Source organism: Phocoena sinus, chromosome 14 (genome assembly GCF_008692025.1).
Source record: "Phocoena sinus isolate mPhoSin1 chromosome 14, mPhoSin1.pri, whole genome shotgun sequence".
NCBI classification, from domain to species: Eukaryota; Metazoa; Chordata; class Mammalia; order Artiodactyla; family Phocoenidae; genus Phocoena; species Phocoena sinus.
Window position 1 is genome coordinate 76,819,126 of NC_045776.1, and position 23,410 is coordinate 76,842,535.

General features: G+C 39.5%; 1 protein-coding gene and 1 non-coding gene across 3 annotated transcripts in view; one reads left to right on the plus strand and one right to left on the minus strand.

Moving 5' to 3' along the window:
* MED13L (mediator complex subunit 13L) overlaps positions 1–23,410 on the minus strand; it is a 307,721-nt gene that overhangs the window by 15,180 nt on the left and 269,131 nt on the right. The window contains exons 15-25 of one of the 2 annotated variants that reach the window (XM_032602718.1): positions 20,341–20,558; positions 19,843–20,048; positions 14,631–15,568; positions 10,263–10,442; positions 9,423–9,646; positions 7,390–7,582; positions 6,283–6,709; positions 5,478–5,697; positions 4,008–4,196; positions 416–639; positions 83–225 (exon numbers count right to left, since the gene is read on the minus strand). In XM_032602718.1, coding sequence (XP_032458609.1) covers positions 83–225; positions 416–639; positions 4,008–4,196; positions 5,478–5,697; positions 6,283–6,709; positions 7,390–7,582; positions 9,423–9,646; positions 10,263–10,442; positions 14,631–15,568; positions 19,843–20,048; positions 20,341–20,558 — 3,162 coding nt within the window. Of the gene's footprint in view, positions 1–82; positions 226–415; positions 640–4,007; positions 4,197–5,477; positions 5,698–6,282; positions 6,710–7,389; positions 7,583–9,422; positions 9,647–10,262; positions 10,443–14,630; positions 15,569–19,842; positions 20,049–20,340; positions 20,562–23,410 lie in introns of both variants that reach the window. The other variant, XM_032602716.1, reaches the window with a different exon arrangement.
* LOC116739387 lies at positions 19,105–19,212 on the plus strand. The gene has a single exon (XR_004345564.1). It is a non-coding gene; the product is annotated as a U6 spliceosomal RNA (small nuclear RNA).

A 23,410-nucleotide genomic window follows, 5' to 3' on the forward strand; every position in this document is an offset into this window, starting at 1 on the left:
CAACTTTATAATTTTCTCCCTCAGCTTAGTTAATGACATTAGCTCAGCCCTTTTCCTTTCCTTTGTTTCAGGAATTTCTCACCTTTAAGTTCCCCATGGCCAAGACGCCCAAGTCGCCCAATTACAACTCTCCAGGGCAGAGATGTCATTTGGACAATACCTATGCACCATTCCCATAACTTCTGTAGTCCAATTTTACGTGCAGATACTTTACTCCTCCGTGATCTAAAACAGACATGGAAAAGGGTCCCCAAATGAATCAAAGCTATCATTTAGTACGACAAAACCAAGAAAATTCCAAAGAACCCACCCACATGTTACCCACTGCATTTAGATAGGAAAGTTAGAAAGATCCATTATCTGAGAAAAGGCACAGCATCAATTTACACACACCATAAACACCAAGGCTCCTCACCTGTTTGGTAAAGCAATATTTACAATACATGTTTCTAATAATTCTCCATGGAGGTCAGTGCAGGAAGCCAAAAGCCAGCGCTGGTCGTGAGACAGACAATAGCCCACAAAGAGCACATTGTATTTCTGGCTCGCTTCACCAAATGTCTCTCCCAGCTCTGTTTGCTTGTCTTTGATTGGGGCCAATATAAAAGGAGGGGAGTAAAGCTGGATTGGGCTGGGCCGCTGAAATCGAAATCAAAATCAAAATCAGTATCAGCACAAAGCCACTCCATGTTTACAACAAAACCCATACAGCACTGAGGGAAACCGACAGGGAGAAATGACAATAGATTGCTTCCCGACTAGTCCTATATATACAAATAATAATGATACAAAAAAAATTGTTTAAGGTAGGGAACCCAATCAAGCCAATTATTTCCTTATTAAAAGAAGTTATTATTGGCCCAACTTCATTAGTCATTAGGAAAGCGGATTAAAACCACTACACACCCACCAGAATGTCTGAAATATAAAGGACAGAAAACATCAAGTATTGTTGAGAATACAGGGCAATTAGAACTTTCATACATTGCTGGAGTATGATGTGCTTCGGAAAAGTATTTGACAACACCTGTAAAAGCTGAACAAACGCATACCCTCTGACCCCCCAAAATGCACATATATGTTTACAAAGCACAGGTATAAGCATGTTTACAACACTATCAATCTTAATAGTTCCAAAGAGAAAATAACCTAAATAACCATCAACAGTAAAATGGATAATAAATTGTGATAAAGTTACACAAGCAGAATATTAAACAGCAGTAAAGAGAATGAAAAAAACTACTGCTACAAGCAACAAAATGGATGATTCTCAACACTGAGTAAAAGAAGCCAGGCGCAAAACACTGTAAATTATGATTCCATTTATATAAAGCCAAAAACAGGCAAAATTATGCTGTTGTAAGTCAGAATAGTGATTACCATTGGAGTGACTGGAAGGGACATTAGAGAGGTTTCTGGATGCTTGTTATGTTTTGTTTCTAGTGCTAGTTACGTAATATTTTTACTTAGTGGAAATTCATCAAGCAGTATGCTTAAGACTGGGTACTTTTCAGTATGTATATTATACTTTATGATGTGTGTGTGTAAGTAGTTAAAGAGATCAAAGTGTTAGCTGTTACCTAAGACAAATATTTTAGATAAACTGTGATGAAATTTAATTGTCATCTTTGTTTCTAGCTTTATATACATTTCGATATTTAGTAAACTACAGCAGGGGTCAGCAAACTTCTGTAAAGGATCAGACAGTAAATACTTTAGGCTTTATGAGTCTCTGTCACATAATCTTCTCTTTGTAAAAATGTAATAATCATTCTTACCTAGCTGGTCATACAAATGCAGGCTGCAGGCTGGATTTAGCCCACAGAATTGCCAACCCCTGAACTATATAGCATAAGAAACAGTAATAACGGAACTACAGAATTTTAAACTTAAAAGAGACCTTGGAGACAAGTTAATCCAATTCCTTCATTTTAGGGATACTTATTCAACAACTTGCTCAAGTTTCAAAGCTAACCTTATCACTGATCCATTCACTCTCCACAGACCCGGAAATTCTACTCCTAGGTACTTACCAAGAAAACTGAAAACATATAGCCACACAAAAACTCATACACAAATGTTTAGAACAGGGTTAGTCACAATAGCCAAAAAGTGGAAAAATCCATACGCCCATCCACTAATAAATGGATAAACAAAATGTCGTCTATCCATATAATGGAACAGTACTTAGCCATAAAAAAAAATGAAGTACTGATACATGCTACGACATGGATGAACCTCGAAAACATTATGTTAAGTGAAAGAAGGCAGACATAAAACATTCTATATTGGAAGGTTCCATTTACAAAAAACGTCCAGAACAGGCAACCCCACAGAGACACCAAGTAGAACAGTGGTTGCCAGGAGCTTGCATGAGACTGTGCCACTGCAGAAAATGAGAATTCCTGGAAGCAGGGGACTGGTGTCTTGTTCACCACTGCACAGTCGACACCTAGTACAGTGTCTGGCACACGGCAGACACTCAGCTATAGTTGCTGAATGAAAGTACAAAATTCTAGCTGCAGACTGGGGGGGAGGCAGCATTTAGCAATTAGCCATTGCACCTTAATGCAAGTAAAAATTTATAAACCTCAGTAAATGTTCACAACATTTGGTTCTTACATTTTTAATTAAGTCAAATGATTGATTTCTCTCTTCCTGTTCCAAAGCAGAGGGAAAGAAAGAATTTTTTTGTGTGATTTATTTGAATCTAAGCCTCACTATATTATCTCATGAACTCTCATGGTGTTCTGCCAGTATGTTATATAATCTTTTAAAACATTACATAATGCCTCGGATCTTAATATAGGTAGTCAGCCTTTACTCTCTTCTCTGAAAATGCAGACTACTATTAGTTGTCATCTGAAATTGTGGTAACTTCTGACCAAAGCGTAAGGAATGATTGCATCTGAATTGCAGAATAAGCACAAGAGGTAAGAAACTAAAAGATTCAAAGTTTATAAAGAAAGGCACAAACTCAATTCCTGGACACAAATTTGAAACAAGTAGAAACATATTTAGTTTTATTCCAGAAAAAGCTAGTAGTAGAGAAAACATATGACATGCTCACAAAAGTAAAAAATACAGACTCAAGAGAATAAACTAATCTAAAACTGCCAGAGATAGAAATTTTCTATAACCCCAGAGCGAATATAAGTTGTCAGCTAAGCAGTTTCCTCTCTTGGGACCAAACTGACCTGAACCAAGTTACAACAAATGCAGTATTAAGTAGTGCGTCATTTTTTTAGTCTTCCACAAAAACTTACATTACCAACTAAAATTAGCGATTTTTTGGTGTTTTTAAGTTCGCTAATGGTGAAGAGGTGTTTGCTGGCCTTTATTAATGGGTAATTTTTCATGCAAAAGTTGTGGGAACTGATTTTTGAAGGCTTTGAGAGTTCTGAACACTGCCCTGTATATCTACCTTCAGGATAAGGTGATTAGTAAAACAAAAGAAGTGTACAACTTCTGTTTAAAACATGTTTTGCTTTGGTGTTTTAGAATTCCCCCTGAGGTACTTATCTGTGGGAAACAGGTTTACAAAGATGGAGAGCAAAAGCGTTCATTTACATACAGAAGCACTGAGACAAGGGGAGGAGAAAGCATCAGAAAATGAGGGGCCTGTGCAAAGTAAACACATACACAGCGGCCGTTCCAAGGGAACAAAATGAGCGGGGGAAGGTGGAGAGTGATTTAAGACACAAATTAGCTTCAAACAATGATGAACAAAATAAATATAGGAAAACTGAACTTTCATAAGTAAAAGGGATAAGTGTACTGTTGCCTTAGGTCTTACACCAAAAAATGGCAAGAGTCTGCTTGCCTCTTTTCTCAAAAAATTATACAAGTTCAGAGAAGTATCTCCTCTATTTCAACTTAAGGATTAAAGAAACCTACCACGCTTATAATAAAGGTAGAAGACCAACCAAGCAAGCAACTCTCCTGGTTTGCATCTTTAGCATAAAAGTAGTCTTTTTGCAAATTTCTGCCCTGTTGCTGCTACCTACCTCTGGGTTCTTGAGAGTCATCTCAATGCTGGCGGCAGGCCCAAATCCTGTGAGGGATTTAATGTGGATCTGTGTAGGCAGAGGTCGCCTGCACTGGCAGTACACTGAAAATGCCATGGACTTCAAGTATTGAATGTAGAAAACTTGTTCATCCTTCATTGTCTGCAGCATGTACTGGCAAGGCACAATCTACAAATACAAATAAAACTAGAAATAGAGATCTAATATGCTAACAAGGCAGTTCGAAAATGAAATGGTATGAATTCTTTACTTGAATGGGGGAGGCAACTTTAGTTTTAAAGTACAGAAATGCCAAACATCGTATAATTCAATCTTAATTCCTTTCAGTGACATAAAGTCCTATATTCCAAATATACCAGCAATTTAAGAGGAGGTGTCACTCTGCTGGTCAAGTTACACTGTCACTTAGAAATTACCCTGTTCCCATTTTAGAGATAAATTATCAATTTATTGTTGCCATGCCCCTAAATTTAAAAACTTGCTTTTAAATATATTTCTCACTTTTGTAAGGTTATACGCATAGTATGCATGGCATCTTTGGAATTATTGTCTAGTCATCTGAGGCACAAACTTCAAATCAATGAAAAACTATCAACAAACTATACTGGTAGCTTTAATTTCAATCTTTTAATTCTATAATATGGCTTGAGTTAAAGTGACAGAAAAACAAGATTCCAAACACCCAAGACATCATTTTTCACCTATTAAATTATAAATTTTTAAAAATTATTACGCTATAAAGCTGGCAAGGGTGCACTGAAAATGAGCACGCTCCTTCACTCCTGAAAGAAATGTAAATAACTGTAACATTTTGGGAGAGGAACCTGGCATTAGTTATCAGTATCTTTATCAAAGAATCCACTTTAAGAAATGACTTGAAATGTGAAAGACAGGTTACACCTGAAGATGTTTATTATGGCTTTATTAATTAATTCATTCATTCATTCATTTACTTATTTATTTATTGGTCATGCTGTGCAGCTTGTGGGACCTTAGCTCTCCGACCAGGGATTGAACCCAGGCCCCGGAATTGGAGGCACAGAGTCCCAAACACTGGACCGCCTTATAGTTGTATTTGTAACAGTGAAAAGGTTAAAAAAAAAAAAAAAAAAGTAATTATATCTAACTGTAGAGAAACAATTGCACATGGAAAATATGCAGTCTATAAAAAATATGCTGCTTGGTGAGAATTTTAAATAAGGTGGAAAAATATCCATGAATAACTTCAAGTACAAAAAGACTAAAAATTATGTGAAAAGTATGATCTCAATTGTGTAAACAAACACAGAAAAAAGGCTAGAAAAACACCAAAATGCTAATAATGGCTGAATCTAAAAGGGAGAATTAAGAATACTTTTTTCTAATACATACAATTTTTAAAAAAATCATGAACCTGTTTACTTTCATAAAAACAAAAACAATGTAAAAAATAAACTTGCAAATAGTTACCTGGAGAATGAAAGAATTTCTCATATGCTCAGGTAAATTATCCAGCATTTCTGTGTAGCAGCGCATCAAACTCAACAGCCAAAAATTTCCAGAAGTGGAGTCTTCCTCTGCGGTATAAGTGAAGGGGTCCACCATGTAAATGACAACAGCTGGAGGGTAGGCTTGGCTGTCTGCAGAGTCAGGCTCTGTGGGAATTCCTATCCTCTCCCTTTCTGTAACACTGCAGAGAGAGTCACTTATGAGATGCACAACATAAATATAAATTATACAAAATAAATCAATTCCAGAGCACACTGACTCGGGGACAATGATTACAGATTAAATGCAACATTAATATGTACCAAAATGAAGGCAAAGCAAATCAGTTAGCATCCAGATGGATGGAAAACAACAACATGCTCCTCTAAAATGAGATCTCTTTTTTTAACTCCCCCCCACCACACCGTGGCTTCATTCTACAAAGATGTTTTATAATGCTGTTACGTTAATAGTAAGAGCTTACTATTATCCATATATTATGTTCATATAATAAGAGTATTAACGGTAATATTAATTACATTAAGTATATTAATTAGTAAGTATATATTACCATTATACTAGTAATATAATAATAAGTTTATAAGGAGTTCTCAAATTTCTTATCACTGAACTACAGACTGACAGTTGTTACTCTCTGGAGGGAAGAAGAGAAATACCACCCTTTACAAGGTTTAGAGACTCATGAAGTCGAGGGGGCTGGGGGTGCAGAGGAAGAGTAGACAAGGGGTCCGAGCTGAAGCCACTCGTCTTGGTCAGAGTACCGTACCTTTCCTGTCCATCCTGTGAGGGCTGAGAGGAGCTCTGCCCAGGCTCAGTGTCTCCACCACAGCCTATGTTCCCTTGTGTTCTCTCTGCAGAGCTGGCCCCAGCGCTGGGGTTCTGCGCTCCGACACTACCACTGAATCCTGAAGAAGAGGTAGTGCTTATCTGGTTAATAATGGGAGCAGAGGCAGATGTCGAGGCTGGTGGCACAGAGGAACCAGATGCGGAGCTACTTGCTGCCAGGTTCACAGAACTGCCATTGGAGGTGGGATTAAATGCACTGCCAGCTGAGGGGGCTGCCGATCCTGGATTTGAAGCTAAAGGCCCCGCATTCCCAGGTGTAGCTTGTCCCTGTGCTGCTGCTGGTGGGGTCTGGTACTTAGGTGGTATCAACAGGCTGCTGTCGAGCTGCAGAGTGGCTAGATAAGGTGCTGAAAGTGTACACGCAGAGAGGTGACTTTAGGAATATTCTGCAGTGTCTGGCTGAAGCAGATATTTAGAACAGTCACTTTAAAAAAATTATGCTTCCAGGTTGCATTACTCTATGACACCCAAAATGCTATCTCTACCACTGAACATAAGCTTGTAGGTTCTGTAAACATGGAAATAAACATGGAGTTACTTATTATAAATTCTGGGGAAGAGCCTTATTTGGGGGGGGGGAGAGGAGAAAATCAATCATTTGTAACATTTGCCTTTCAGACTGATTCCATACGCATTCACTGAAAACGGAGAGGCCGTATATTCTACAGCCATCATGGTATATTATGCTCCTATGTGCGTAAGGCTTTGTAAGCATCTAAGATTCTCTTGGGAATCTGGATTAAAATAAAGCAGTTAATACCAAGTCATGCTGCTACATTTTCGAAATGTGGAGTAAATTAGATATGACTTCCTTAGGCTACTGTAAATAGCTTTTAAAGAATATACATGCACATAAAAATTAGCATTTAACTACTTAGAATGCAAAAATTAGACCTAAATAAATACAGTAATGGAACACTAACATTTCCCAAGACGAAAGAAGTATAATGTGGCATGTCTAATAGGGAGCAGGGGGAATGATCTGCTATTTCTCAAATTCTACTTTGCCAAATACATCCCCATTTACCTAGGTGATGGCGGCAAACTTGCGCATAAAGTTTGAGTCTGGAATGATTGTCACTCTCCTCGCTGCCCCACGGCTGGTTAAACCACTCGCTCACAAGCTCTTCCGCCAGCTTCTGCGCCACGGTCTTCCCCACGCGCATGATCCCATCGCGCAGCACTTTGCAGATAGGCTTGTGCTGTCCAAGCCTACACATCTGACGGCACAAACCAGATCACCGTTTACAACAGGAACCACTCCTTCGTTCAGTACACATCGTTACCACGGAGATCCTTGACCATACACATGGAAGCATTTTCCTTTGTCTTTTAGCGTTACCACACGCAACCAAACCAACATTATATGCTGGTCCCTTCTGGTAATTATAATGTACCTGAAACTGTTCTCTGTCTCTCATGAATGTTTCTTCACCCCAACCACTTCCTCCAGCACAAGGGAAGATTGCTGAGCACTACCTGATTGCTAATGGTCAAATAAAGAATTAACCAGATTCCTGCCTACTTAGGCTGACTGAGACATATGTCCACTAAAACCTCTTAAGTAATCCCGACTTATGATGTTCTCCCATAAGATAACATTAAAATTTTATGGGCCATCTGTTACATTGTTACAGACATTTGGAGATCACCAATAGCAAAGGCCACGGAAACAGTGGATATGCTGATCACTTTTTAAAAGTAAATAGTTGTTTTAGCACAATGAGATTCTGTTACTGACGTGCAGGACATTAAGTGGGTGCTTATGGCAGAGAATTAATATGCCTGCACAAAGTAAGCTACCTAGCTACCTGTTCACCAGCAGAAGAGTCCATATCATTAGCCCTCACTAGAGTTGATGAACAGGAGGCTTACCAAGCCCCTAAAAATTCTCTAGTGTACACTCTTCTGAAGCAGGTACGCATTACTGCCAAAAGAGCAATCCTAAAATGATCTGGCAGTCCTTTTATGTTTTGGAACTTATGTTGAAAGCGTCACTCAAAAGAAAGGCTGGGCTTTAAGATTGCTTAGACAAGTTTTCTGTGTTAGGGTAATTATGATTTAATATTATTAGGCATCATGAACCAGGCACTATTTAGAAATTACTGTAACCAAGGATTTCCTTCAGTGGCTTAATTGATGCCATTATCTCATACTTTAGCATCTTCTCACTTCTTGGTAGCAACACATAAGTTTACTATTTCATGTGTACTCATACACTTATAGATAGTGAATGTTCCGTTATGGAGTATTTTTGAAATTCAACTTGGCATCTTATTTAGCAAACACTTTTGTAATGCTTATAATATGCCTGTCGCAGCTCTAAATACTTTATAAATACTAATTTCATTTATTCTTGTCAAATATAAAGATAACAGAAGTATAAGGTACAAAAACCTTATGTCTATGTACTTTAGCAGAAGAAATGTGGCACTAACTCTTCAAAGACAGACATGATTCTAATTTTTCAAAAGTAACAAGCATTTATGTACTAAATATATAAAATTATCTAAGTGGCTTTTATATTACTATGGTTATCACATTATTAATCTGTACCAAAATTTTAGTATTAAGATGAATGGAGTGTTAAATAAAACAGGGACATGAGTCATTAAACTTATTATGATTCAGAAATTTTCAAGCTAAACATTTTTATACTGTTTTCAGGAATTCCCCCCCCCCGCCCCCGCCCACCCCAAGAGTAGATGTGCTTTCTTTTCATAAAGCTCATCTTCTGAACAACCACTATCCCCTGGTGAGTAATACTTTTAAACTTGAGCCCATAAGTGGGGAAAAAACAGCTGACGGGACTTTAAGATGGGTGGTAAGGCTGGTAGAGGAAAATCTTTAAATCTAATAAAATATAAAAGCTAACATGGGAAAGCAATGTACTCCTTGAAAAACTGGCCAGTGTAATCCTTTTCTTCATCCTCCAACTATGTGAAAATTTTCTTTGAGTCCTACTTTGAAAATATTTTTTCTTTAAAATTTAGTCACAACTAGAAACAACCTGAGGACTCATATCATACAAACAATTTTCATCTTTCATATCCTTCTCACCTCATATACAGCGCTCAAGTCCCTGAAAAAAGTTTTGGCTCCTTCGAGCAAGGCCTCATTTTCTGGACACACCACAATATAGGCAACATCACGGTGGCCCCCGTATGGGTCCAACAACAGCCTCTCCCAAAATGGCAAGGAGAATGGCGAGATGGTGAGGAAGTCCTTGTCATAGCCTACCAGCAGAGTGGGGATGGGCAACGGCTCAGGAGATTCTTCAGAACCTAAAACAAGATTGCAGTTTAGGAAAGTGCTTCAGGGTCTGTTTCCCACAACCTCGACAACTGAGAATTCTCTGGTGCATTAGTCTTATTTCTGGCATCAGAAATTTTATTGTAGGTTGACATGATACTCTTAAAAGTACTCTTCAAATCCTCTTATTAAATGGCCCCTGATGAAGAACCTTAATTAAATGAGTCAGAACATGCTTATAAAGTTTCAGTAGGATCAGAGAGCAGACTAGAGCAGGTTAAAGTTAGTTTTCCGAACAGCACTATGTCGTTTCCTTTAAGAAACGCACTATAATCCTGACTATGAAGAAGCTGACAGAACTAGTTCAGAAGTTCATCCAGATGAAAATGCAGTGAGGACCAGGAAGATAAGGAGACCCTAACAAATGGTCTATTTAGGGATTATCTGCCCCACTGACCTTGATTAGGCCAAAGACATTTAGAAAAATTATCTCCAAAACTGACTACTGGAAAACAGGCAGATTATAAAACTTAATAGTCAGGAGGAAAAAGGTTCTATTTTGTCAGTGAGGGAAGAACTTGACAGTAACTAAAGCTGCTTTTCATAGAACAAAAATCTGAAGGAATTTAAACAGGGGAAGGATTCTACCGTAGGTTCCCCGTCCTGCCATTTTGTGGAACTGCTGCCAGGTGAGTGGTCCCTGCACGTGCTGGATATTCTCCCAGGTCCTGCCCGTGCGCTTCTTCTGGATGGCGTCTTGGAGAAAGGGCTGCAGGGACAACAGCATACGGACCACATCTTGGGAGGAGAGCATGCTGATGTCCAGCACTGGAAGAGAAATGAAATGAAAAGGAAGGGGAATCATAAAGGGGGGCTGGCACACTCCTCTTCTTGCCATCATTGTGGACCTCAGTTATACTCCACGACAGAGACATCACTGGCAGCAGGGTCCACTTACAGTAGATTCTAAAATACCCGACTTAGGAGTCAAGAGGAAAGACAATCTTCTAAAGTAGAAGATAGTTTATTATTTATTACTGGAAATAATAAAAGGGAAAATAGTTTACTCTATATAAAAGAGGTTAACTACAGGACTGCCTAAAAGTGGAAAGGTAGATAGGCCTGACTTTTAAAATCATACAGACTTGTTTCCAAGGTTGTTCTTAAGAAAAGAGAGCGGCAAAAATTTCTTAATTATTGTTTCTTACTTTTAGTTTCTTAATTACTTTTATTTACAAAAATCCATGTTTTGATTATATGATGAGTGGGAAAAAGGAACTTGAAGCTTTTAAAAACTTTAAAAACTGCTCTTAATGAAAATATTTTCACAAAATACAAAATGCATAAAGAGAAAGATGACCTTCTACACAGGCAGAGGCACATGAAAACAGGGCAGAGGCAATGACAGGCCTGAAATTCATCTGTACAGAGAGGAAGGTAGGAGATTCATGGTTTCAGAACATGTTCTTCCTGAAAGAGGGTTTCTTAACCTAGAATTTGAAAAACCTCTGAAACTCCACCCCAAACTGCATATGCATGCATGAGCATAGGTGTATTTTACCCCAAGGGAGAAGGTCCATAATGCTCGTCAAATTCTCAAAAAGATCTGAAGGAAGAACCACTTAAGCTGGAGATGGTCAGCTATGAATCTGCACAGCTGGGTTCCTAAAGACCTTTCATTCCTCTTGCTTTTCTAGCTGATTAGGAAAGTGGCATGGATGGAAATCTGTGGTTTATTTACCAACTAAATCTGAAACACAGGGTGCTAAAGGGGTCTTAAGACGTTTTTAGATGTGTCCCCACATCAAACACAGGCTGCAACTTGATGGCACAGAGTTTTTGTTTTTCAATCTGGAACGAATTTCTCAGGAAATTTCATATGCAAATCTGGATTTCCAGCTTCTCTTGAAAAACTGGAAAACTGCCTGACAGCCCTGGGGCTGAGGCCATCATATTCCTGGATGACCACCACTTGGAGCCAAGGAGTAGCTGTCCCCTTCAGACAGTTCTTGACGCTCCCCCGTGCCTCCCCCCACCCCAGCTGGCCTGAGACTGAAGCAGCATTTATCACCTTGATCTTCAAGCCTGTGCTTCTTTTCTTCTTATAGGAAAGGAAAAAGTAAAGTATCTCTTGTATCCATGGCTCTATCAGAAGTAGGAAAATGACACACCAAGAGAACCACAGGTTAGAGAAAAATAAAAGTAGAAGTAATTCTTTGTGAACTCTATTTCTGTGCATACAAAATAGAAAGTACATTGCGAAACGACACGATTTAGGTCGCTGACTTTTGCAGACCTGGATCTGCACATCATTCATTTACATCATCTGCCTGGTAGTTTCAAGCATCTGAATTTGGAACCCACATCTCGCCTACAAAAAAATGTGCTGTTCTTCATGTCCAAAGATGCCACTACTGATCCACCCACACAGACTGTTTTTCTACCTGAAGGCCACTGTCTAGTAAAAGAAACCACCTAAGATAATCACCCACAATTCTTTAGGGGAAAGAGTTTAATTCATAAATTTATGCAGCGGAAATTGAAGGCCTGCTAAGTATAAGGTACTCTACTTAAACCTAAGCAGTTATAAAAATGAGTATGACCCTTGAAATACTTCCTCAGGAGTCTCCACCTCCAAGAAGTCTCCTTGCTTATATAACCTTCTCCCCTGCAAGACTGACGACTATTCTGAAGCAGGGTCCATGTTTCTTTCACACAGACTCCTCCAGCTCGGCCTCTGCTCCCCCCTGTCTACAGAAACAGCTCTTACCATGGTCAAAAGACTGGTTTAATCCTTAGCTTAAAAGCCTGGCTGAATCTGAATGCCTGTTGACCACGCTCTCGTTCATGAAACTTGGTTACATGGCAGAACTCAGTAAAGCTCTGTCCCAGGCCCTCCTCTCTTTCCATACAGTCCTCCTCCCCAGTGAGCTCTCCTCCTCCTCCGAGCTCCCGACTTGGGTTATCATCTACGTGCCATATACTCCCTTTCCCCTGAGCTCCAGGTCATGAAGTCCCAAGTGTCTACTTGACACCTCTACCTGGATATCTCAAGAGAAATCTTTAAAACTTCCAAAACTCAATTTATGACCTTTCTCCCCAGACCTGATATTCCTCCAGTACACTCATCTTTTTAAAATGATTTTATTTATTTTTGGCTGTGTTGGGTCTTTGTTGCTGTGTGCGGGCTTTCTCTAGCTGTGGCAGGCAGGGTCTACCCTTCGGTGCGGTGCGCGGGCTTCTCATTGTGGTGGCTTCTCTTGTTGCGGGGCACAGGCTCTAGGCTCGCGGGCTCTAGAGCACAGGCTCAGCAGTTGTGGCGCATGGGCCTAGTTGCTCCACGGCATGTGGGATCTTCCCGGACCAGGGATCGAACCAGTGTCCCCTGCATTGGCAGGCAGATTCTTAACCAATGTGTCACCAGGGAAGCTCCCAGTACACTTGTCTTTGAACGACACCACTGTCCGTCCAAGTATACATGTCACAAACCTGGGTGTCTTCCTTAATATCTCACTGTCCCTGATCCCCCAAATCCAACCCATTTCCAAGTCCTGCAATAATACTTCCCAAACATCTCTTGAATGTTTCCACTTCTTTTCCATCTCCTTTGCTAAGACACTAAGCCAAGCTACTGTTTCTTATTTCATCTACTGCAGGAACTTCTCAGTCTCCTCAAATCCATTCTCGCCATTTTCTAATCCACAGCCTACCTTAGAGAGTACATTTTTTCCTAACTATACAAATCTGATGTCAATGTCTCTTCGTAAAACCCATCATTGACTTAAGACTCTTCGGATGAAGACCCAGTGCCCAGCATGTCTCAAAAGGCTCTTGACAAGCTAGCGCTGCTGGTCTCTAGGCTTCTCTGAGTTCTCTGAAGGCCCCACGCTCTACATAACGCTGGGCCATTGCACTCGCCCCTCCTCTGCCTGGGACAGGGCTCCCCGCCCCCTCCCTCGTCACCCAGTTAGCCTGTACTCATCGTTGGGATCTCAAATGTTACTGCTTCTTCAAGGAAGTGTCCCCTGACATACCGTGATTTCAACACTTATAATGGTTTGTAATAATATGCTTATTTATTTATTTGATTCGAATAATTAAATAAATAAGCGTATTATTTAATTGGAGGATGGAGGAGAAGGCTTATCCATTTTCCAAAATAGATTAGAAAGTCCCTGAGGGCAGGTACCTTGTCCCTTTCATTCACCATTTTATCCCTTCAGGACACATTATAGCATAGATAGTGAATCAATAAGGAAAGGGAACAGCAAGGCTGCTGCTCAGCACTCTTAGAGCCCAACTCTAAAGACGTTTATCAACTGGAGTTTTTTTGTTTTTTTTTTTCCCCTGGTACGCGGGCCTCTCACTGTTGTGGCCTCTCCCGTTGCGGAGCACAGGCTCCGGACGCGCAGGCTCAGCGGCCACAGCTCACGGGCCCAGCCACTCTGCGGCATGTGGGATCCTCCCGGACTGGGGCACAAACCCGTGTCCCCTGCATCGGCAGGAGGACTCTCAACCACCGCGCCACCAGGGAAGCCCTATCAACTGGAGTTTTTAAGACAGTGACGTGCCCCAGTAACCACAATGCAAAGTAAAATGTGATCATTGTTACCAGAGACACAAAATGCTGGGAAATCAGAGGAAAGAGAAAATACTCTGGTAAATGGATAGAAGGCTTCCTGGAAGAAGTATCATGGAAACTTGACCCAGAAGAATGCATAAACTTAAACTAAAAAGAAGACTTAAACATGAAAGGGTATGCAAATTATCAGTTTGTATAATCTAGACAACTTTTTTTCCACAAAATAATTACTCTTCTCTAAATGTGTTTCAATATAAAACATCTCCCCGTTCTTAACTTTAGGGTGATATCAAGATAGCTCTCACTTTAGTTATGTCTATTTTTTAATAAATGAAATTTAAAATTTTGTCATATATAACAAAGTAAAGAAAGTTTGCAAGTTATCATCACACCAAGACAATTTTCAAAGCAAATTTGTATTCTGGGAAACCTACCATTGCTATGAGGCCAAGAGTGCACAGTGGCACTTCTCACCAGAGCTTCATCCACTTTGCCACCTGTGGGATTATCCACATACTGCCGACCCTGCTCCAAGGCATTAAAGCATTCCGTCCAGTAATCATTATTATCTGCTTGCACCCGGTCGTAACTCCAGCTCACACAGGGAAGAGTTTGGCGATTGTTACAGGAAATGTAGTCCAGGAAACTCAGTGAAGCAAAAGGTTGTGTGTGTTGATTCTGCAGGAGGAGGAGAAGGCTTATCGGTGGCTCCTGGGATTTTCTGGCTCCTTCCATCTGCGGAAGGAAGGTGGTCTGACACATCATTAAGCGCCTTTCGGCAGCCTGACCAATATCAGAATTCTTCCCAAAAATATCCAACTCATCTTCCAGGAAGAGTCCCGAATTGTAACCAAGTTTGCGATTCATGATCGCACTAAACCCACAGGTACAGCGGTACTGGTCCTCATTGGAAGAATCGGGGATGTAAAGCCCAACATCCGCCCCTTTGATGTTCATGTTGCAGGCACAGATGCAACAGCTGTCAAAGTTTCTGTCTTTAAAGATATTCATCACGGAATCAGAAAGAATCAGAGTCACATAGAGACTGTGAGCTTCAGGAATTGGCTGCATGGTGGCGGGCTCCACAGAATTAAGAGGCCGTGTGGTAGAGGGGGTAGAGGCTGGTGACCCCTGATCGGTGCTGTCATATTTAACAGACCCTTGACCACTGGCAGTGCCCCCTCCTCTGGGAGTTCTTGGGGTCCTGGGGGTTCGTGGTGTGGGGACAGAGAAGCGAGGTGTTGCTGGAGATGGCAAAACTCCTGCTCCACTGTTGCTGGCTGGGGCAGCGCTGTTCAGCGTCACCGGGGTGTTCATCTGTGGTGTGTTCAGATAATCTGGATCTGCTAGGCTCCCGACACTAGGCACATTACTGCAACAAAGAGACAGCACCAAGTGAGAACGGGAGGCCGGTCACAGGTGCTGGAATACACACATAATCACCCCAACCTGGCCTGTGCATTTCCTATTTATGCACGTTGTCATTTGGTTTATTCAGTTTTCTATTAAGCCTCATCTTAATCTTTTGAGGGAACTGTAACTACTTTTACAAGAAAACATGATGCTGGATTTGGGCAATGTAGTTTTGAAAATCTATAACTACTAAATAGAACTTTAACACTTGAGCTCAGATGCCAAAGTAGCTAGAAGACCATAGGATGAAATTTCCATCTAATTTGCAATTACATTTTTGTCATTTTTTGAAATTGAAATTCTGCCAGTGTACTTGTTCTCTGAGGCTATAATCTACATATGATTCTAAAGTAGTTATAATCAAATGCTCATGAAAATTTAACATTTTTCTAATTTCCAAAATGTAGTCCTATCTAGGCTAGCATTTTTATAGTAATGAGTGACCATGAGGGAATTCTATTTTAGGAAGAAACCCACTGGCCAGTACTATATTACAATTAATACAAATACTACACATGCTGCTAAAAGGACTTAGTATTAGTTAAGTAGCTGCCCAGAAGTATAGATATTGCATCACAGTTTCCAAACTTCTAACAGATTTCTGTAGGGTGGTAGGCAATTCGTTCATTTTTTTATTTTTCAATATGTCATGCATTATATAGCACAATTATTTTTAGCTCCCAGAGACTGATCACACTGTGCTACCTATTTTCTCATAAGCAGCGACTTCTTTTTGGAATAGCCACATGGAAAACAAAACAGTGTCTGCAATGTTCTGCTATCTTATTATTGTAATAAAATTTTCTTGATATGTATTCTTAGATGTACATGTAAAACAGCGCAGGATTATTCTTTCCAGTTAGAAGGTATCAAAAGAAATAGATTTTTTAAATACTTAAAATTCTTCTGAGATCTGTTAATACTCTGCTTAAACTAAATATCCCTCCAATAAAGTACGCATTCATTCACTTATAATTTGAAAGAAGAATGTCATAGAGTAATGGCTCTTCAAATCATTTTCTTATGACTTTTAATCAGCTGTGCCTAACTTATCAACCCGAAAATCCAAATCAGTCACTGCAACGAAATGTTAAATCTGAGGCCCAGTGGTATCTTTTATACAGATAACAAATGACCCAGAAACCTCGATCAGCAATCACTGCTATCTCAGAGACCAAAATAATAAGTAATATGAGTCTAATTGGACTCCTTTCAAATTTTTCTGTTCAACAAAACCCCCAAATTATTATGCAGTTCAGATCACAAAAGGAACTATGACGATTAACTGAAAACCGAAATAATTAAATTCCTCCCGAGGCAGTAAAAATGGTTTATCTTGTACAGTAACCTGACTTTTCCCATTCAATAAAAATGAATTGGGTACCAAACCCATGCTAGATGCTGCATACGCAACAGTGAAAACGAGGGAGAAAAGTTAGCTCACAGCAAGTATGACAGCCATCAAGTGAGTGCTGGTGTGCTCTGTGATAAAGCGGGGGTCCAGGGCGATGGACACCACAGCAGGAGGATTTCCCATAGCCTAGAACTGTCCTGTCCAGTAAGTGAGGTAGTCACTACCCCCATGTGATGAATTTAAATCAACTTAAATAAAAATTCAGTCTTGATCTCAACTAGCCACACTTCAAATGGTGCACAGCTACAACGTAAGGGTAGTGGATGCCGCACTGGAAGGTGCAGATACAAACACTTATTTCATCAGAGACAGTTCTATTAACAGCACCAGTTTAGAATACCAAGAATCTTTGGGGTGGCAAATGATAGATCTGATAGATCTAAACAATGATCTAAATTGTTTGTTACTGAAACCATCAAACAGCAATGGGTTGCATGTCACTGTTTGAGAAGCTTGTGTGTGTAAGAGATTAAGCTGTGGAATGGGTTCGGAAGCTGTTGCACTACTTGCAAATGGCCTGCTAACTCCTGGGGTACTAGTCGCTCTAGCTGTGCTGGACCAGTCTCAGATTAAATAAGCTAGGGCACAACTGGAGACCAGCAGCAGAGAACTAGCCAGACCCTCCCATCCAGGGTGCTTTGAACACATGCTTTCACACTGCTGGTGGTTGTGGAAATACTCAGAGTTCTCAGAAAAAATCTTATGTGGGAAGTAGGGCAAGATAACCCCATTTTAAAGAAGGGAAGAACCAGTAAAATGATCATTTAAGGCCATACAGAGACTGAACAAAAAAGGCAGGAATCTGAGCCCTATGACTGTACAGCCCTATAGCTGTACTTCCCCAACTCTAAGGTTCTTTTAAACCACTTCTCTGCCACACTTTTTCATTCCCATACAGACTTTATATACACAAGCATAAAGCCTGTTTATAAAATTAAACTTGATTTCATCAAGATGATATTTATATGAGGTCACAAAGAAGTAGCCCACAGACTGGACCTAGATCATAAATTTTTCTTAGCTCCTAGAATGTAACTCTGGATTAACTGTCAACACTTTTTCTTTTTTTTTTTGCCTGGGGGGTGGGGGGGGGGGTTGTGCCTTGCTGCATGGCTTGCAGGATCTTAGTTTCCTGACCAGGGATTGAACCTGTGCCCTAGGCAGTGAAAGAAAGCACCGAATCCTAACCACTGGACCACCAGGGAATTCGCAACTGTCAACATTTTTAAAACGGAAATACATTGACACATTTAATTCCAGGTCTCCAATTCCCTGTATTTAAATAGCAAAAAAAAAAAAAAAAAAAAGTCCCTTTAAAAGGGGTGTACTCTCAACAGTTCATCATTGACCCTGCTCGCTCCCACTGCCTCTCCCAATGATGCCGAGCATCAGTAGTGCCAAGTCTTCTGCTTTGCCCAGTCCATTTCATCCACATATTGCTTACCTGGTCCTGACAGAAATTTGAGTTTGTGGCCTTTTATTTTATGGAATTTAAATTATTTTATTAAGAAATTATCACTCAAAGGGGAAACTGATTCTACACTGTTGCAGTAAGAACTTTTTTGGCGACAGTATGAAACATGTCCAAGCTACAATAAACACTTCCTTTTCCTTCCCCCGTATCATAGCACCATTCTGTTGCTGCTTTCTTACATGACATGGTGTCAGTAACAGAGAAATTATCATGTGAATACTTCATTTTAAAGTGCCTTAAGTAAACACATTTGAAATCATCAAATTATATAAAACAAAGTACTTACCACCGTCACCCTAAAAATATTACCCACTCTAACTAATGCTTGATTCTGTGATAGACACTGATTTCACATTGAATGACCATGAACATCATGGCTCTCTATACAAATAACCTTAATTTTTCCATGTATATGAAATTCAGTTTAGAAAATTTTCAACATATATTTTCAACAGAAAATAATATGCACAAAAACATGAATGGCCAATAAAGGAAAGTTTCAAATGAAATGCTGTGATCATTTAAAGTAAATATTTAGTTAAGATAAAAATCAGGAAGCAACCTAAGTGTCCATCGACAGCTGAATGGATAAAGAAGATGTGGCACAGTGCTCGCTTCGGCAGCACATATACTAAAGTTGGAACGATACAGAGAAGATTAGCATGGCCCCTGCGCAAGGATAAGATGTTAAAAATAAATAAATAAATAAATACTTCAAAAAAGAAGATCACTATAGAACTATTAAAACAAAACAAAAAAACAAACAAAAAAGAAGGTGTGGCACATATATACAATGGAATATTACTCAGGCATAAAAAGAAACGAAATTGAGTTATTTGCAGTGAGGTGGATGGACCTAGAGTCTGTCATAGAGTGAAGGAAGTCAGAAAGCGAAAAACAAATGCTGTATGCTAACACATATATATGGAATCTAAAAAAAAAAAAAGGTTGTGAAGAACCTAGGGGCAGGACAGGAATAAAGACACAGACATAGAGAATGGACTTGAGGTCACGGGGAGGGGGAAGGGTAAGCTGGGACGAAGTGACAGAGAGGCATGGACACATATACACTACCAAATGTAAAACAGATAGCTAGTGGGAAGCAGCCGCATAGCACAGGGAGATCAGCTAGGTGCTTTGAGACCACCTAGAGGGGTGGGATAGGGAGGGTGGGAGGGAGACGCAACAGGGTGGAGATATGGGGATATATGTATATGTATAGCTGATTCACTTTGTTATAAAGCAGAAACTAACACACCATTGTAAAGCAATTATACTTCAGTAAAGATGTTTTAAAAAATCATATTAAATACAGCAGATAACTCGACACAATCCCAGCACATACTTGTAGCCATCTCTAATGAAAGTGGCTGCAGGTGGCATGGGCAGTTGTTCAATTTTAGGAGGGATTGCCCACGAAGGCCGAAACAGACAGGCATCAGGAATCTTCAGAGGTAGCAGGCATTGGCTCGGCAACATTTTCAGTGGAGCAAACATGGAGGATCCCACAAAAGGTTGTAAAGTTGGAACTTTGTGCACATATGAAAAGTCCTGTGACAACAAAGTGGGGCTGGTGATAATGCTGGTAAACAACTTTAGGATACACCATAATAGCAAAAAAATCACTATAATTCAATACTTCTCTTTTATCTGATCAACAGAAAAATGCTAAAGCCAAAATTTTAACTTAATCAAAACACTATAATTACCTCATGACCTAATTCAGAGAACTCTTAGGAACTTATGTATACATGGCATACAGACAATACTATTTTAAAGAAGTTGTATAAAAATCTGCTTTCAAACCACCCTGTCTTTGTATAACTAATATATTGGCAATTACCTTTATTTCCTCTGGCTTGGGACTTCCTAACCCGTCTTCCACTTCCACTTTGAATTCAGTAAGCTGTGTTGAAACCATACTGACCATAGGGCTCTCCATCATGCCTAATGCTGTCACTGTCTCTGAACTGATTCCATCTTTATAATTCATCACAGGAGAAAATGCAGGGTGCTGTTCCAAAGAAGGAGGGGTGGGGAACATCCTTTGCAGGTCTGCAACTGCTAAAAAAATAAAGATAAAAAATAAGAAAAAAAAATTTGTAACAGGCCTGACTTCTAAAAAAAAGAAAACAACCTAGTTCATAGCCAGGCCCTCTAGTTGGCATCAGAAATAATGCTGACTGAATGGTCATATCAGTTACATAATAGACTATTAATAATGGAAGTATCTAAGAAGAAGGCCATCAGCAGGAAATTATCCTTTGCTGCAACTTTATCACTATCCTCTTGATGCTTTATGATTTGGCTTCACATTAATTATGTGAACAAAGTCTACATAACATACATTTTTTCTTCCAACAACTGATTCCCTGAAAAATCTAAGGAGATGAAACTTCATAGTCAGGGTTAATAATCCTATCTAGAACCAAAAGACAATTTATTGAAAATCAGCTGGGAAAAAAAGTACCTTTTAAGAAATACTTAGATCAGTGATTCTCAACCTTTAAAAAAAATCATTGTTATACACATTGGGTTAACCATCATCACTAATAGTGTCTCATTAAGGGACTGATTCTTAAGTAGGAGTGTATGCAATGAAATGCAAGTTGCGGTTGTGAAATTTGGCCACTAGGGGGTGTCCTGTACAGCAAATTTATTTACACATTTGGAGCCACAAGTTCAAATCAGTGATTTGGAATCATATCTGGTGTCCCAATTTCCAATTACATTGCTCTTTCTAGCAACTTCAATATTTAAACAGGTAAACAGTAACCACTGAACAGATCTTAATATGACTTACAGCTCTGAATCAGAAATTAATAAAGAATAGCTGTACCATGCTCTGACCTGAGCTAGAGTCTAAGGTAGAGCTGTACAGAGAAGCTGCAGTGGGCTGGGTTCCCCAACCCACGTGCTCCCAGCACAGCGCTGCTGTGGTCTGGTCACTTCCTCCCTCAGGGCCTCAGTTCCATCATCTAAAAGGGAAGGCTTGACTAGATGTGTGATTCTCATTAGGCTTGCTTTCTTTCCTTTGTTTATGGGGGGAAGGGAAAGCCTCCATGATATGGAGCAGAGGAAAGGTGAGAACCTCTGCATTAGACGATTTTTACCATGTTTCCTAGTTAAACAATTATATAATCCTGAATAATTTACCCGCTCTTGGCCTCAGGGGCCAACAAGGGGAGAACAAGGCCAACAGGCAGGGTTTCAGATCTAAACTTTCACTTCCATTAAGAGAAGCTGCACTTCTATTTATTTTCTACAATACAATTCTGTATGAGATTTCATTAGACAAAATGGTACCTGCTGCTGCTAAGGAAAAAAATTTTTAAAAGACAGAAAAGAAGAAGAAAACCTACAACCCCCAAGTTGATCTTCAAGTCACCTTGCTGTGACAGTATTTTACCCTTAAGAACATACAACAATTCACAGAATTAGGGATACAAGCCAAGCCAGAAACTATCATAGAACCATTGGACAGATTATATAATTGATAAGTTCTGGGGCTGAAAAACAGCTCTTCAGATGTAGCACCAACCAGATCAACACATTTTTTTTAAAACAAGGCTGAAGACTTTAATATAAAGTTGAAGTACATTCAAAATATAAAGTTGAAATACATTCATCATCTTTAACTTCTAGTCCCTATACCTTTTCCCAAGCCAAAGAGCAGCTCCTGGTCAATTTTAATATAAAATTAATTTGTAAGTGGAGTATTTTAAACCACAAGTCTGCTTCATAAAATCTTCAAACTCATATTACATGACAAATCTTAATTAACAAAGTATTTGGAAAATATGAAACTATATAAATTCACTTTGAGTTAAAATGACAGTGAACTTCAACACAGCCTTTCCTTAATTTATTAAGTATTTGGGCTGTGGTACAAAATTTTGTCCTCAAATTATTTTATTAAATTTTTTAAATCTTCCCTAAGAAATGTAATAAACACATTTTCCATTCAGGGCTACTCAACTTCTTTGATGTTACCTAACACAGTTATGTATCTCAGTTTTCAAAGCCTCAGCCACCTTGATAATTTTTGTCAAAGGTAAAAGAGAACATACACAAAAAGCATGGATGAAATGAGATTCCACCTGCCAGAGATTCACGTTAAAAAGTGGTCTTCACCATTCTTATTATCAGATATTCTTCAGGAAGACTCTTAACCTCTCTAGCTTCAATTTCCTCATCTACAAAATGAGAATAATATTTCCCTCATTTTTTTTTTGCACATTAAATGAGATAAAGTATGCACTGAAGTAAACACTTTGCTATAGGTACATCTAAACACTCATAAAGTGATGAGAGTCAGCAATAATTAGTCCTTCCTCCCAATTTTGGTTTGATTAGAAAAAGATGGAAATGCTGTTCAGTCACAGGGAATGAATTTCTGAAAAGAAATCACCCTAAGTTTTGAGATGAAAAACAGGGAACTGGACTCAAAGTGGGTAAGGCAGAAAGAAAATAGAAACCCAGAGAAACATTCTGGTCCTCCAAAGTAGAAATACATGGCTTGCCTGTTCAATTTTCTTCCCATAAAATGACTAAAGTGAGTGTGGGGAACAGCTACCAGGATGGACTGGAGTTGACATGTCTTCCCCACAATGCTCCACTTACTTATACCCACCTATTCTCAAGAATCGCTGCCCTTCAGCAGGAGCTCACCATTAAGGACACCAACCATCTCCTATTCTGAACATCAAGTATTTATGCACAAGACAGAAGCCCTCCAACAAAAGCATCATCACTAATTTCTCAGTATTCTTCCCAGCCCAGAGCACCTAGCAGAGTCCCTCACAAATAGTGTTTTTGTTTGTTTTTTGTGGTACACGGGCCTCTCACTGTTGTGGCCTCTCCCATTGTGGAGCACAGGCTCCGGACGCGCAGGCTCAGCAGCCATGGCTCAC